At 37.4% G+C, this 16,655-nt stretch overlaps 1 protein-coding gene across 3 annotated transcripts in view; it reads left to right on the forward strand.

The window, feature by feature from the left end:
• Positions 1 to 16,210, forward strand: part of TBCK (TBC1 domain containing kinase) — a 224,360-nt gene extending 208,150 nt beyond the window's left edge. For 2 of the 3 annotated variants that reach the window (XM_055342419.1, XM_055342418.1), the window contains exon 26: positions 15,031 to 16,210. In XM_055342419.1, coding sequence (XP_055198394.1) covers positions 15,031 to 15,141 — 111 coding nt within the window. In that variant the 3' untranslated portion in view covers positions 15,142 to 16,210. The remainder of the gene's footprint in view (positions 1 to 15,030) is intronic. The other variant, XM_055342420.1, reaches the window with a different exon arrangement.
• Positions 16,211 to 16,655: the final 445 nt, after the last annotated feature.

A 16,655-nucleotide genomic window follows, 5' to 3' on the forward strand; every position in this document is an offset into this window, starting at 1 on the left:
TTATTCTTTCCTTTAAAACAAAACAATGCAAAACAAAACAAAAAAAATAGAAAAGAGCCAAACATATATTTTCGAATAACAGTTGATTCAGAAACCTAGACAAGAGATGATTTTGGTGGAGGTTCTATGACTAAAGAGTGTGAGTGCCTGATACATTCTACATACCCATGTAAGAATTAAATTATAAAATGGCATGTTATCAACTGCAAATAATCATATTCGTAAAAGGAAAGCATGCCGTTGCAGCTATTTTTCTAAAAAAAATGACCGTCCATTTGTGTTTATTTACCCTCCTCTGGAAGCCAGTGTTATTTGGTTTGGGATGTTAGGTTGAAAGTCGGTCTGTACTACAGTAGTGTAAGGCTTCCACATTGTCATCCCTTGGCAAGAGTGCTCAGAGGGGACCAGGTGACTCTGAAAACACTTTGAGCCAATTCAGCATATGTTGTCCCCACAGTAAACTTCTCTGGCTCCAGATAGTATCTACCTAGTCTTCAGATTAATATAATACTTTTAAACCTCTTTGTATGAGATCTTTTACCTGTCAGAAAATAAATTAGGCCTCTTTATAATTGTGCCTTAAGCATTTTGGTAAAGAATGGGAAGTGAATCTCTTTTATGAGTTCCAAATATGCAAGGAATTCTTTCTTGGTCATTTTAGACCCATAAGCACTGGCTATGGTTAAAGTTGGCTTTCTTCCTGGCTTATTCTTTGCCTTCTTGTCAGCAAATGTTTTGGTCTGTGGGTTTATATCAGATTATAAGGAAACATTTTAGATATTAATGTGGCTTGAACACACTAGACATAATATGAGACCTACAAGTTAACAGTGAAAAGTCTTCCATATAACTTTTGTTAAATGATGGAGTATAACTTACTTTAAAAGACCACCCAGCTAAAACTTGACCTATAGAGTCCCTGTTCTCATAGCTTTTCAAAGGATTTGTGAAGTAAAAAGCACCGTGGGAGCCTTAAAACACCTAACCAGACTTTGTTTTTTAAACATCTTTACTAGATGTACTATGTGTACAAGCAGTTTTTAAAAAGACGGAACACATTTCCAATTTTCAGGAAAAACTGCCAAGTCATCATCTGAATCTTGTGATCTCTGGCACCTTATATTCATGACCTGTCACAAGATGAAAGTTATCTTTTCTCAGTATGTGTTATTCTACATACCCACCCTGCCCTCCACGGCCCACCATTTAATTAATTACTCCTTACCACAGGAATGTCTGTGGCTGATTAACAAACTAACCATAGTTACCCTCCCACTTGACCTACAGAGGCTGGAACTTGGCTATGATCCATCATAGCCCCAACTGTTTTGAATCTGAGTTTTTATTGTATACATTCTTTTCAGAGCATAGTATACTATGTGTATAATATGGTCAGTGGCTAAGACACAGTATGGGTTTACTGTTCTCAGTTGTCTAGTATAAACACAAGTTGATAAATGATTTGTTGCTGAAATTCTGGTCCCAATATCACAGATCAAAGGAAAATGTACCACAAGACTCATTAGGGCTCCTGATACATGATGATATTAGATGATGGAATTTTATCAGAAGAGGCTTATCCTCTAATATAAGCCAGTATCCTTTTTTTCCTATTAGAATAAGAACTGTTTTCAAAAAAACTTTGTCATGTCTAAAAATGTTTTCTATTTTCTTAATATCAGCTTTCAAAAAAAAAAATTCCACATAGCCATTCTTAAGAGGCCTTCTTTGAAAGTATAAGCTATTGTTAAACCTAATCTGTAAATCTATAGGAAGATCCCAATTGCCATATGGATAAACACTAGATCCCAATTGCCATGTGGATAAACACAATCAACTATCATAAATTAAAAATTAGATTAGTATAAAGGAAAACTTTTAAACCAAGAGTCCATCGTGAGTTTTAGAATTTGAACTAATTAAAATTACCTGTAAAGTGATGTACAAATGTGTCATTTTTTGAAAGAGAATAGATCCATAGCTTTCATCTAATTGCTCAAAGTATATGTAACCTAGTAAACAGTAGCACTTACTGTTTTATAAACAGTTCATAAATACTGTAAACCCTACCTGATACCCCATTTGGAGATAAATCTGCTATTTAAGTTTAAATCTGTATAATTGTGAGGTATTGTAAATGGCTCTCCTATTAATGGATCAATTAGGAAAGAGAAAAGAAAGAAGAAAACTAGCTTATACTATTTACTATGAATCAAGCACTTATACATACTATATCTAATCCAACAATACTCAAGTATACTACTCAATATATTACTATATATTAACAGGTGAGGACACTAAAGCCACAAAAGCTAAGTGACATACCCAGGATCCCACAGCTAACCAGTGGCAGAACCCTGACTCAAACTCTGTGTTAACTACAAAGTTCCTACATTTTTTTCTATACCACCCAGTCTGTTTGAATGAAATAGTGAATTATCTCACATTCTCAACTAGTGATGACAAATTATATAGAAAATTATTGTTTGTCTTATCACCTTGCTAACTAGGTCTGGAATTCCCTCATCCCTACTCCCCACCTGTCTTAACTCAGATCACCAGTACCTCATGCCTGACTTGCAATCCCCTTCCCCCAGTTTTGCCCCACAACTAGGGCAAGCTTTTGAAATGTAAACTGATCCTTGTCAAAATGTCTCTTGTGACTTTCTGTTGCCTTCAAAATAAAATTCAAATCCTACTCACGATTTACAAGGCCCTTCATGATCTGGACTCTGCTTTGTGAAACAAGCTCATCCCTCACAGCTCTTCCCTTAGCCTCTTAGGTTCCACTACAAGAACTACTTGTATTTCTTTATGTACTATCTTTTTGTATTTCTCTCTACTCGGAGCATTCTTCCTACTTCTGTTCACCTAGGTAATTCCCATGTGTCTTAAAAGACTGTTTATATACCATTTCTTCAAGGAACTCTATCTTAACTCCTCAAGTCTGGGACTAAGTACCCTTGCCAAGGGCTCATAGGATATTTTTTTACTTTTATAATGACAATGGGACCACTATCATATATAGAATTTCTGTGTGTTTTATTTAAAAACGCATCCTTCCTTTAGCGGCACACAGCAACAGGTAAAGACACAAAGTTTGGAAGAGAAAAGAGGGGCTACATTTCATGCTGCACTTACCTCTTTTCCAGGTTCTCTCATGCAAGACATAATTTGTACAACCATAAATGATGGCTCTATATAGCATTTATCAAATGGCATTTTAATTGCCTCTTCACTTCTCTGTATCCCCAACTAAACTCCAAGCTCACTGAGGACAGGATTATATTCCTTGTACTCCTGGCTCCTGGCATAATGCCTTTGAAGTAGAAAGCACTTGATAAATATTTGATGTTTGAATTAATGACTAAGTTAATGAATTAACACATGAAAAATAATAATTTACTATAGACTGAACATATGCAGAAATTAGTGAAAAGGGGAAGGCAAAAGAAAAAATAATATCAACTACTAGTTTAATTCAAGAAAACAAACATTAAGTTCTTATGGTTCTTTCTGATGGAAAGTTCTTTCTGATGGAAACTTTTTTTTAATAATAAATTTATTTTTTATTGGTGTTCAATTTGCCAACATACAGAATAACACCCAATGCTCATCCCGTCAAGTGCCCCCCTCAGTGCCCGTCACCCATTCACCCCCACCCCCTGCCCTCCTCCCCTTCCACCACCCCTAGTTTGTTTCCCAGACTTAGGAGTCTTCATGTTCTGTCTCCCTTTCTGATATTTCCTACCCATTTCTTCTCCCTTCCCTTCTATTCCCTTTCACTATTTTTTATATTCCCCAAATGAATGAGACCATATAATGTTTGTCCTTCTCCGACTGACTTATTTCACTCAACATAATACCCTGCAGTTCCCTGATGGAAACTATTATGAGGAAACAGAAAGGAGAAAGACATGGTCTCTTGCCATCAACAACTTCTAGTTAGGAAGATAAGACATGTATACAACCAATTAAAACTCAAAGCAGAATGTAGCATGTGCTGTGTGAAATTTATAATTAAAGTTCTAGAAAATCAGTGAGAAGGAAGAAATTTCTTCCAGTTAAATGAAGGATTCCTTCATGGAGAAGATGATAATACACCTTGAATTATGAGTAGAATTTCAGTAATGAAATGTCTTGGGAGGAGAGCCATTGTCAGGAGGGAATATTCCAGACAAAGCAAATAGCATATGCTGATTGGAAAGCACAGGGCTTCTTTGAAGAGCATTTTTTTAGCTACAGACAAGTCTGGAAAGATAGGTGAGGAGTCTGGAAATAGATGGCCTTGAATACTATACTGAGGAGTTTACGTTTAGCAATGGGGCACTATTAAAGGTTTTTAAGAAGAAAAGTGATACTATACCAGCTGTATTTTATAAAGTCATTTGGCAAATTATTTTTGGTGTCTTCCCTCTCCTTTGCCCTTGATCCCAATAAAATATAAATTTTTAAACACCAAAAACTAGAGACCAGTTAAAGAATTTCTCTATGTTCCCAGTCTATTTCCATGCTAGGTTCTTCCCAGATTCTGCCTTCATGCTGATCTTGTCTTAAGCTTGCAATCTCCCACTGTCTAAATAGTTTCTAAGCCCCCATTTAGCAAAGCTATCATGGCTGTGGAGAAAAGGAAACAGGAGTTTGTCTGAGAATTATAGGCAAAGCCCTGGAACTTTCCAAAGAACATAGGGGGAAATGGCCTCACTGCTTTTATTATATGATTCAAGGCATCTGGTAGCATTCTGTCACTATCTTCTCTTACTTTATTCAGGACACTGAAAGACTGTCTTCTCATTAATTTCTAATTTACATGGAAATAGATGCATGTATTTATATAAAGAATAAATAAGCATAAATCTAAAATTAAGAATTTCTTTTGTCCTTAAAATACAAAGAAACTTTTTTTAAATACTTTTTTTTTAAATTTATGATAGTCACAGAGAGAGAGAGAGAGAGAGAGAGAGGCAGAGACACAGGCAGAGGGAGAAGCAGGCTCCATGCACTGGGAGCCCGACATGGGATTCCATCCCGGGTCTCCAGGATCGCGCCCTGGGCCAAAGGCAGGCGCCAAACCGCTGCGCCACCCAGGGATCCCAAAATACAAAGAAACTTTAGACAATATTATCAAAATGAAATTTTCCGTAAGGACTTTTGGATATTATATATTATCCTTCCTGACTATAGAGAAGCAAGCTATTCCTTGGAAAGGATCCACAGATCTTGAATCACCTTGCCTGAGGGCAATAGCCCTTAGAAAGAAAAAAGTCTACACAATAGTGTTAGGGGGTCTGAGGATTTCTGAGGGTCTCCCAAAATGCTCTGTGTAGGCAGCAGAGTGCCAGGCAAATGGAAAAGGAAAAACTAAAAGCACAAGAACCATTTAGGAACTAATCCAAGAGTAATTAGGATCTAAAATGGAGTAGGAGCAGAGGAATGGAAAAAAGGAATGGATCCAAGACAAGCACAGAGAGAACTGACACAGCTTTGTGACTAAATGAACATGGAGTCAAAGTCAAAAGTCAAAAATAACCTTAAAAAAAAACTTTAAAAGTCAAAGATAACCTTAAAATTTCCAGATTGGGTTTTGGTGGTGGTTGGGGCGGGGGGGGGGGGACTGCTGATACCTTCAACAGAGATAGGAAGGGAAAGTAGATTTAGAGAGACTGTGATGAATTTTAGACATAGGGAGTTTGAAGTGCTAATGGGACATGAGTATGAAAACATCAGTTAAGGATTTAGAAGTTCAGACTAGAATTCAAAGAGTTAAAACAGGAAGTGTAAAAAAAAAAAACAGGATGTGTATACGTACAATCCTTCCACATATGAAATAAGCACCTTAGTATTTTACAATACAAAAAAAAGTAGGGTTTTTCATTCTTGTAATTAAATTTAATAGCTTATAAATGCATTATTCCAGAATAGAAGACAAATTCCAGGTAATCGGCTTAACAATAGACTGCCAAAAGACCCTTTAAAGATGCTTAAATTTGTTTCAAGAAACTGTATAAATCCATTGTCTCCATTATAAACTAGCTTACAAATTTATTTTTTTAAGATTTTATTTATTTATTTGAGAGAGAAAGAGAGAGAGTGAGAGAGCATAAGTGGCCAGGAGTGGAAGAAGCTAGAGAAGCAGGCTCCCCGCTGAGCAGGGAGGCTGAGGTGGGGTTCCATTCCCAAGACCCTGGGAACAAAAGACCCAGGCTGAGGTGGGGTTCATTCCCAAGACCTGAGCCAAAGGCAGTCGCTTAACCGACTGAGTCACCCAGATGCCCCTAGCTTATAAATTTTTTTTAAATTGCTTTAGAGCACGTGATTGGTAGAGGACATCAACAAAGAAAACAAGAGATCAAAGGAAAATGGAAGAGGAAGAAAGGAAAACATTTTGACATGTGAGGAGGAAGAGGACTATTATTGGGATTTCAACAAAGCAAATGATGAAAAAAAAAAGTTGCATTGACTTATAGTATGCTGAGATATGCACCTTCAGGAAAATTTTTTTTTAAGATTTGTTTATTATAGAGTGTGTGCATAAGTGGGGAGAGGGGCAGAGGAAGAGGGAGAGAAAGAATCTCAAGCAGACTCTGTACTGCACCAAACTTGTGGGGCTCAGTCTCATGACCCTGAGATCATGACCTGAGCTGAAACCAAAAGTTGGATGCTTAACTGACTATGCCACCCAGGCACCCCTGCCTTCAGGAAATATCTAGTTTTGTTGCCATTTCTAATCAAAATGTATACTTTAAAAACTTTAAATTATCTTCCTTTAACCCCCATGAGATTTCTTAGACTTACATATAAGAAAGACAAAGAAGAGGGCAGCCCGGGTGGCTTATTGGTTTAGCGCTGCCTTCGGCCCAGGTGTGATCGAGTCCCATGTCGGGTTCCCTGCATGGAGCCTGCTTCTCCCTCTGCCTGTGTCTGTGCCTCTCTCTCTCTCTCTCTCTGTCTCTCATGAAAAAATAAATAAAATCTTTAAAAAAAAAAACACACAAATTTATCATTGCACATGAAAATATTAACTTACTTGTTTTTCACAAACAAATGGCCCACATACCACTAGAAATTGCCAAGCTTCTTGAGAGAACAGTGGCTGAGAAGTCATGTGGAGCCCAAGAGTAGAAAGTAAAACTTCCACTGCATCCTTTTCAAATGATTTTATCTATTTCAGTTTCTGAACTATGGAAATGAACTGGAAATAAAATTAACTGTCATCTGACTACTCTGTGGACTTCTACAGCAAAATTATTACACAAGAGTTTATTATTTACATATTCATAAACTTTATCAATATTTTTGTATAAATGGTTTTTCTTATGTAGATACCTTTTAAAAACATAAGTTTTAGAAATCATCTTACCTCTTTCAACTTAAAAGAGTTGAGCAAAGACTCTGTTAGTAAAGAATAAGAGAAAATAATATTTGACTCTTACCAGATCCAATTAGTTTCCTTACTATTTTCCTAAAATGCTTTTTTCCTTCTCTGCTGGCAATAAAGCAGTTTAACCAGTGCTGAGCATACTTCCTAACACACTGCAGATGCTCAAAAAGCATTTCTTTTTTTTTTTTTTTTTTTTTTTTTATTTATTTATGATAGGCACACAGTGAGAGAGAGAGAGAGGCAGAGACATAGGCAGAGGGAGAAGCAGGCTCCATGCACCGGGATGCCCGATGTGGGATTCGATCCCGGGTCTCCAGGATCGCGCCCTGGGCCAAAGGCAGGCGCTAAACCGCTGCGCCACCCAGGGATCCCTCAAAAAGCATTTCTTGAATGAATGAGTCAGTTCTTCAGTAGATATTAGAGCAAATTCTGTGTATTAGGCACTCTTCTGGGCATTAGAGAAACAGTAATAAGTAAAACAAAGTCTCTATTTTCATGGAACTTACAATATACTTACAATTATAGTCAGTAAATATATATCAAGGGGTTATAAATGCTGAAATAGAAAATAAAGTAGGGGGATCCCTGGGTGGCACAGCAGTTTAGCGCCTGCCTTTGGCCCAGGGTGCGATCCTGGAGACCCGGGATCGAATCCCACATCGGGCTCCCGGTGCATGGAGTCTGCCTATGTCTCTGCCTCTCTCTCTCTCTCTCTCTGTATGTGTGTGTGACTATCATAAATAAACAAAAAAATTTAAAAAAATGTTTAAAAAAAACATGCTTTTCCTTAAAAAAAAAAAAGAAAAGAAAAAAGAAAATAAAGTAGGATGAGGGGAAAGAAGGCTAGTGGCTTATTTTCTTTATAAGATGATCAGGAAAGCCCTTATTAATGAGATGGAAAGCCACTAGAACATGGGAAACAATGATGATCTGACTTTTATTTTATTTTATTTTATTTTTAAGATTTTATTTCTTTATTCGTGGGAGACATAGGCAGAGAGAGAAGCAGGCTCCGTGCAGGGAGCCCGAAGTGGGACTCGATCCCGGGACTCCAGGATCAGGCCCTAGGCCGAAGGCAGATGCTTAACCTCTGAGCCACCCAGGCATCCCATGATTTTTATTTTAATAGAATCATTATGGTTGCCATATAGTGAAAGACTTTAGGTGATGAGGAGAGAAGCAGTCAGACAAGAAGTTATTGCTGTAATCTAAGATGTGATGAGATTAAAGAGGCTGAAAATGGGGAGTGGAGGAAGGGTTTGCAGGTTGGCAGCTCATGTAGGACCTCATAGATAAAAGTAAAGACTTTAGATTTTATTCTGAAAAAAAATAATAAAACCAAGAGCCATTAAAATGCTTTGAAAAGAGAGGTTATATGATCTAACATTTTTAAAGGATCACTCATGTTGTGTGGTGAATAGACCACTGGAGCAAGGATGGAAGTAGGAAAGACCAGTTAGAATAATATGTGGTGTAATCTACTTAAGAAATAATGATTGCTTGGGCTTGTGTGGCAATAGCAGAGGTGGTGAGAAGTGATTATGTTCTCAGTATGTTTTGAAAGTTAGAAACTACATGATGCTTTGGTAGGAAAAAGAAATATATATCCATATTTGTTGCTTATATAGCTGGAAGAGTAAAGCTGCTATTTCCTGATATGTGGAAGACTTCAGCAGAAGTTTAGAGGTAGAGGTAAAAGCAGAAATTAAGTGTTTTCCTTTGAAACTGTTAAGTTTGGAAAACTTAACTGGAGATATTGAGGAAAGAGAGTCATGAGTTTAGAGTTCAGGGAAGAGGCTAAAGACATAAATTTAAAGGCATCAGTGTACAGATGAGACTTAAAGCCATGGGACTAGATATCACTTAGTGGAAGAATGGAGATGGAGAAGAGAACTCAGAAAACAGCAATGGGACAGAAGTCAGGAAGACAAGGAAAATATACCAAAGCAGACTGGAAAGATCAGCTAGTGAGGTAAGAGAACTAGGAGAGGTTGACCTACTGAAAGCCAATGGAAGAGAGTTTTGAAAAGAGGAAGGTATAATCAAATGTGTCAGATAACGCTGATGGGTCAAATCAGATCCAAATTGAGTCTTAAAAATTGAATTTGGCAGTGTGACAAAGTGGATATTCTTGCTGACCTTTCTAAGTGTATTTTAGGGGAGTGATAGAGACAAAAGTCTGATTGGAGTAGATTCAAGAGAGAATAGGCTTTCTGCAAAGAAATGAAGAGATAGAATAAATATGTATATTACAGGAGGCTAAAAGACATCCATTAGTCACAATATATGAACCTTGTTTGGATCCTGAGGCAAATAAACAGATTGTAAATATAGATAAGTAGGGGATGGATGAATGGATAGATGAATGGAGGGAAAGATAACACTTATGAAGTAATTGTAAATTTGAACACTTACTAAATTATTTTAAGGGATTATTATTAATATTTTCTAGGTGTGATAATGGTACTGTGGTTATATCTTTTAAGTATTTTTATTTCAAAGATACATATTTATGTACTAAATGATATATGGGATTTACATCAAAATAATGGATGTGGTCAAGAGGAGTGGTTAGGAGGAACAAATGAAATAAATTGTTTGAGTTGTAATTGTTCAAACTGGGTTTTGGGTACCTAGGAGCTCATTATACCATTCTTGTCTATTTTTATATACATCTTTGACATTTTTCCTAATAAAAAGAGAGAATGAGAAGAGATAAGATGGAAACAGAAACTGTATAGGAAACCGAAAATTAAAACAGGAAAACTACAGCTATTTAGAAAAAAACTACAATTAATTTATATATCCCCTTATGTAACACAAACTATTTTTTTAAAAAATGTTTAAAGATACAATCTTTACACTACCAAATTTCCCAATTGTGTTTCTAGTTGGAATCACAAAAAATAACCCCTTCAAATGATCAAGACCCTTATTAATGACCTCAGAATTTCTTAAATAATCAGAACAAGACAGCACTTGGGTTATTTTTAACAAAAGGCCACACTGTACTCTAAATATAGAAATTATCCCATATTCTATTTGTCATATTTTTTCATCCCACACTTATTGAGTTGTCCAGCCAGACTTAGAAATAGGCATATAATTTGCATGAAGTACCAGTCCAGCCCCAATGACACAGTGTCAGAAATATTAAATGGACACCATATTTTCAGAATTGCAGGAGTCAAGAGGACACATAGGATTAATATAGCATCAGACTCGTATCCATAAAACCAAGAAAATGAAATTACTACAGCTGTGCATTATAGGATAATTCACCAGTTCCCTTATTCAGTTCTATGTCCAACTAAAAGTAGTATTTCCATATCCCAAATTTAGCAGTATTTGGATGGAAAGGAATGGACAAATAAAATGGAAGAGAAAAAGACCTCAGTTTGAGCTTCACTAGAGTGTTAGTCAATTTATGGCAATTGTCCAGTTCCCCATACAGACTTAAACTCACAAGGCCAAAGTTTCACATCAAGAAACTTAATTGTCCTACAAAGTGCTCCTTTCAGAATCTTGCAGAAGCCAAATTTTCTTAGCTGCCTGTGGGTTCTACCAAACCTGCGTCCTAGGACACCCAATAAGAAACAACATGATCCTGTTCTGTGCTTCTCTTAAATATTAGCCATACTCAGCCTTAATTTCTTGGCCTTAGTTAAGCTACACTACTCTGTGGCAGGTCAAAATATCCCTTTCCTCCACTTATTCTCCTCCTATAATAGAACTTGACTTCCGTGGACAAACATGCCAGCCTCTTAATTCAAGCTAAGATGAAAGACAGAGAAAACAAAATGGAGTGCCACCCATAAGGGCCTGCCACTTTCAGACAGTGCTGTTTTGAGGTGTGTCTGACTAAACCCTAGAAATGAAAAGCACCACCAGATTCTGCTAACCAGAGGAATGACAAAAATGTAAGAGCTTTGCCTTTTCCACATGGGAGTATTTCCCATAAGAAATGCAGCCGCCTTGCCATCTATGAGTCCCCAAATCCTATTCCAGCAAATATCAGACCCTGCCAACTCCATATGGAATGTTGACCTATAGATCTCAGCTGGTTGTGCAGAACCCCATTCTCTCCACATAGGACTTGGTCTCACAAATCCCAGCCCTGCAAACATGACAGCATTTTTAGTGCAAAGTAACTTGCTCTCCACACAAGACTATACCTGCTAAAATTGTAGTTTGAGATCTCAGACAAACCTGACCAGCAAATGAATCCCATTACCTAGTTAAATTATTCTCAATGCTAGCTATACAATAGAATCACCTAGGAGTCTTTAAAACAAACAAACAAAAAACCTGATGTTGGAGCTACATCCCAAGAAATTCTACTTATTACTGATCTAGAGTGGGTCTTGGGTATCACTGTTTACTAAAAGCACCCAGAAGATTCTGAGAGCTCTATACCCACTGGTCCAATATGACATCCTGCCACTTCTGCCAAGGATATTGCTCAGTGAGTCTAGGTTTGTGACTTCTCTTTGAGGTCAGGCTTCTCCCAAAGCAACAGCTGCAAGCTACCCTAGATCCTTAATCACTAAAGTCCAGTACCCTGTGTGTTAACACCCTAACCCTGCCAAAGCCCTACCAGATGAAGAGTAAAAGATGGATGAGACCCTGAACTCTACTTGCCTGGTTCTCCTCTGTTCTACCACATATCTTCTCCATGAATGGCATGGCTTTTTTTCACATGGTGGAAACCACCCCTGTACATAGCCCTTTCTTTCCTCCCTCTCAACCTATAGCCACAGTGTATTATCTGATCAACAAAGTGGCCATCACATCTGGGTTCCCATTCTCTTCAAGCATCAAGAAAAGAGGGCTGGAGAGGGGGGAACAGCTCCCTTAACCCCTGTTGAATTCAGAGGTACCCTGAACTCCTGCTTGTGTAATAGCCATACTGCTTGTTGTTTGTTAGTTACTCTCTCCACTGATCTATAAGCACTGCAAAAACTGGAACAGTGCCTAGTACTCAGTAGGTGCTCACTAAAACATTTGATAAATAAATGAATAAATGGAAAAGAGGAACTGCTGCCATGGTAGGAGTGGAAAAGATGCAGACATGCTTTCACTGTTAGGGGCCAGTATTTAACATGGGTGATTGCAGCCACAAGCAGAGCAGAACTCAAAATCCTTATCTGAAAACTCACCATTGACGCTTTTTCTTTACTTAAGCACAACCTTGCTTTTCAAGGCACCTAAACATTTGCCATCTCCTTGTATTCTGTTTCTACTTTTCTTCTTAGATCCCCTCCCCCCACGTAGCAACACCCTAATTGTTCCAAAGTGCTCTGTTCTGCCCGCTTTGCGTTTACCGTTTCCAGCTCAACAGCAACCTAGTTGTTATGTCCCTCCTTACAACCGTGGGCACTCTTTCTAGCTCTACAGCATAGTTTCAGAGAGATTAAGTTAAATGTACAATAAGAAGTCCTTCTTTACTTGTTTCTGACTTGTACGGTCTTTTGAAAGCACTGAATGCTAAGACTTCTTTACCATAAGATTTTTTCAGTAATGGAACCAGGACTGTGACTGTGAAAAGGACAGAGTGATATCAGCCCTGCACAACCAAACTGCTCTGAATCCTAAAGTTTATCTTAGAGTTGCGGCCTACATGGTAATTGTATTATTACATGTGAGGGAATGAAGCAAAGATGTTTCAGTAATCATATGGTTCCAGGGACTGTGCTGCCTGCACTTGACCCAGAGCAGATGAATCTAGCACCTCTGCTCTTAAGGACTAAGGTTCAAAGAGAAATACACAAGAATAGTATGAAGACCAGTTCACATTAGCAGTCTAGCTCACTTGATAACCTTTTGAAATAAAGAAGCACTATTTTTCTTCAACATTAATTACTACTAAAGATGCCTTCAGGTGGCTAAGAGTATAGGATCTGAAATATCAATAGGCATTGAATCTACTAAAGCACCGCAGAGAACAATGGAAAAGATCAGTGGGATTAGCAGCATTAAGATCCATTTCTGTGAGTAGTTTTGAAGATTGTTAAAAATCTCAGTCCAGCAATATCCAATCCATCTACTTACTGATACCTTTATCTTTTTGCCTTATGTAGTATGTCTCAAAATATTGTACTCGGACTACCTGCATTAGAATCTAGGGGTGTTTATTTAAGACAACAACCAGCACCACAACAAAAACACATTCTTGAGTCCCAGATCAATAAAGCAGAATCCCCAGTGTTGAGGCCTTGAACTTATCCTGACCAAAACATTCAGCTTTTGAACTATAAAGTCTAGACTGCTTACTTGAGGCTTCAAATATTCCCAACAGCACGGCCAGCAGGTATTCATTTTTCTTGAGGGATCTGAGATCAGATTATGACAAAATAATTGAAAAGAACATGAGGACACCAATACTCAAGGAATAGAATAGAATAGAATAGAATAGAATAGAATAGAATAGAATAGAATACCATGAAGGGGAGGGAATGGAAATAAAATGCCAGAGTCCCAGAAAGCCCTTCTTTCCTTCATTCTTTTGCTTCAGGTTGTATGTCATTTGTCATAGTTTAGTTCAGTCCAACATGCATATATTGAGCTCATGTTATGTTCCAGGCACTAGGGATAAAAAGAAACAGAACAGGCTCATTGTCCTAGGGGAGTTTACAGTTTGGTAAATGAAGCAGGCTCTAAAATGGGTAATTTAAATAAACCCGGTAAGCAAAAGACAGAGATTTGCCCAAGGAATTTTGGGGGCTAAGAAGAGAGGTTTGTACTGGAGACTTATCATGTAGAGAAGAAATTGTCTGAGTAGAGAAATAAGTAGAAATTAGGCAGATGGGGGAAGGTGAGGGGCTTTTGAAGAAGAACTAAAGGATATCCAGGAGCTGGTAGGAAATAGTACGTGTTCCCAACAAAGGGTAACCTGCACAACCAAACTGCTCTGAATCCTAAAGTGATCTCCTTTCTATCAGGATTGACAAGTAATTCAGGACTGATTTATCATAAGGGCAAAGGAATGGAGAAATATAACCAATGATCCTGGTAGGTAGATGTGGGCCAACTCAGGAAGATATATGTATGTCTTGTTAACCTTTCGAAGTCCTATTTTGTTAGCCATCAGAAGACCTCTTAGATCATTTCTTCAAATTCATTCCAAGTTTGTGGTCTCAAACTGTTCATTGAAGTTGCTCCAGAAACATGTTACAAGTTTATGGACTCTCTCTTGGACATAATACATGGAATTGCAATAACTAGTAAATTGACAGTAATGTCACAAATTGTCCAGTATAGATTTGGGAATATTTTAACTATCACTGGAAGAATACATGAAAAATAGTAATATTAATGACCTCTGGAGAGGGAAACTGAGAAGACAGGAAGGGGGAATTTACTTCTCACTGTAATACTATTTGATTATTTACCATGTATATTTACTGTCTGTTCTGACAAGTTTAAAAAGAGAACTAAAGAGACACATTTATTCCATAGTATAAAGGAGCTGTCAATATGTTAAATGGTGATTTGATTTATATTAAAAACTCGATTAATGATATTCATTGATACATCAGTGATAGTATTATTAAAGTAGTTTCGTCTTTCACAGCTTGAGAAAAAAAATGGAATAGGAGAAATAGAGATTTTGTGTATCCTCTATAAATTTGGCCTTTTTTTTTTCTTAGTTTGCAGCTCATCTTGTGAAGATGAAATATCCAAGAATCTGCATTTTAGATGGTGGCATTAATAAGATCAAGCCAACAGGCCTCCTCACCGTCCCATCTCCTCAAATATGAAGAACCAGGACTGTGACTGTGAAAAGGACAGAGTGATATCAGCCCTCAACAGCCCAACTCTTCATAGCCTCACCACTCTAAAACAGCTAGACTTCCACATTGCAGCATTGCCATAAAGTTTTGTCCTGAAGCTTTTTTTTTAATCTCATAACCCACATGTTCAGCTATCCGGGCAACAAACTTGACTGTACATGTATTGCTGAAAGAATTTCCTTAACAGTGAAATCCGATCATGTATTTTTACCACAGTGCAACACAAAGCCAGAGGAATTCAGCTGACAAGGCAGATTTAGCATTATCAAGAAATCTCAGTTGCACTGAAAAATCTGTCTCCCGTTGCACTGAACAGACAGTCCTAACAAAGGTATTCTGAATGAAGGTTGAAGTCATCTTTCCATGATAATGAAAAGTAAAAAGCTATTCACAATATATTCCTTATAAGTGAATGCTATATTTGGTGACTTATTTTTGGCCCAAACAGATGTGTGTGTGTGTGTGTGTGTGTGTGTATGGTTTGTTGAGAAGAATTTAGCCCACTGAAAAAAGTAATAATAATTTACTTCCAGCAAAATGAAAGTCAGAAACCATTCACATTAGATAGAACATTTATTTATCACCTATAGCAGAGAAACCCAAAATAAGAGTGACTTAAACCAACTGGAACTGTACTTCTCACATTAAAGTCTCCATAATGAGTCTAGGGCTAGTATACTGGTTGTATAATCATTAAGAATTCAGGTATCAGGCAGCCCAGGTGGCTCAGCAGTTTAGCACAGCCTTTGGCCCAGGATGTGATCCTAGAGACCCGGGATCGAGTCCCCACATCAGGCTCCCTGCATGGGGCCTGCTTCTCTCTCTGACTGTGTCTCTGCCTCTCTCTCTGTGTTTGTCTCTCATGAATAAATAAATAAAATCTTTTAAAAATTAAAAAAAGAGAACTCAGGTATCTGTACATTGCTTTATCACCCTCAGTACATGGTTTCTGTCTCATGGATCAAGATGGCTGCTCAGCTCACACCATCACATATGCCATTTAGAAGGAAGGGAATGAAGGAGGAATGAGAGGGTGTGGGAGAAGCAAAGAAAAAGGGAGGGAGCATAGAAGAAAGGAGAGAAGGAAAAGAATGTTCTTTCTCTTTAAGGGCACAAACCAGAAGTTGCACATATTACTTCTGTTTATATGCCATCGGACAGAACTTAGACATGTGGCCACACTTAGCTGTAAGAAAAACTGGGAATATAACCTTTGGCTGAGCAATCATTTACCCAGGTAAAAATTTTATTTTTTTGAGCTTTAATTATTTAAAAAATGTATTAAACATTTATTATTAAAATTTTTATTATTTACTGTGTGGGAAGAGGAAAACTTATATTGAAGATAATTAGCACCCTATACCACATTATTCTAAAAATTAAGTAGTGTACTTCATTGAATCTAAGACATGTCATAATTGTATATACTATAAAGAAAGAAAAAATGCAGCCAATTTAACTGGACATATCATCAATTATAA

Source organism: Nyctereutes procyonoides, unplaced genomic scaffold, assembly GCF_905146905.1.
Source record: "Nyctereutes procyonoides isolate TBG_1078 unplaced genomic scaffold, NYPRO_anot_genome, whole genome shotgun sequence".
NCBI lineage: Eukaryota > Metazoa > Chordata > Mammalia > Carnivora > Canidae > Nyctereutes > Nyctereutes procyonoides.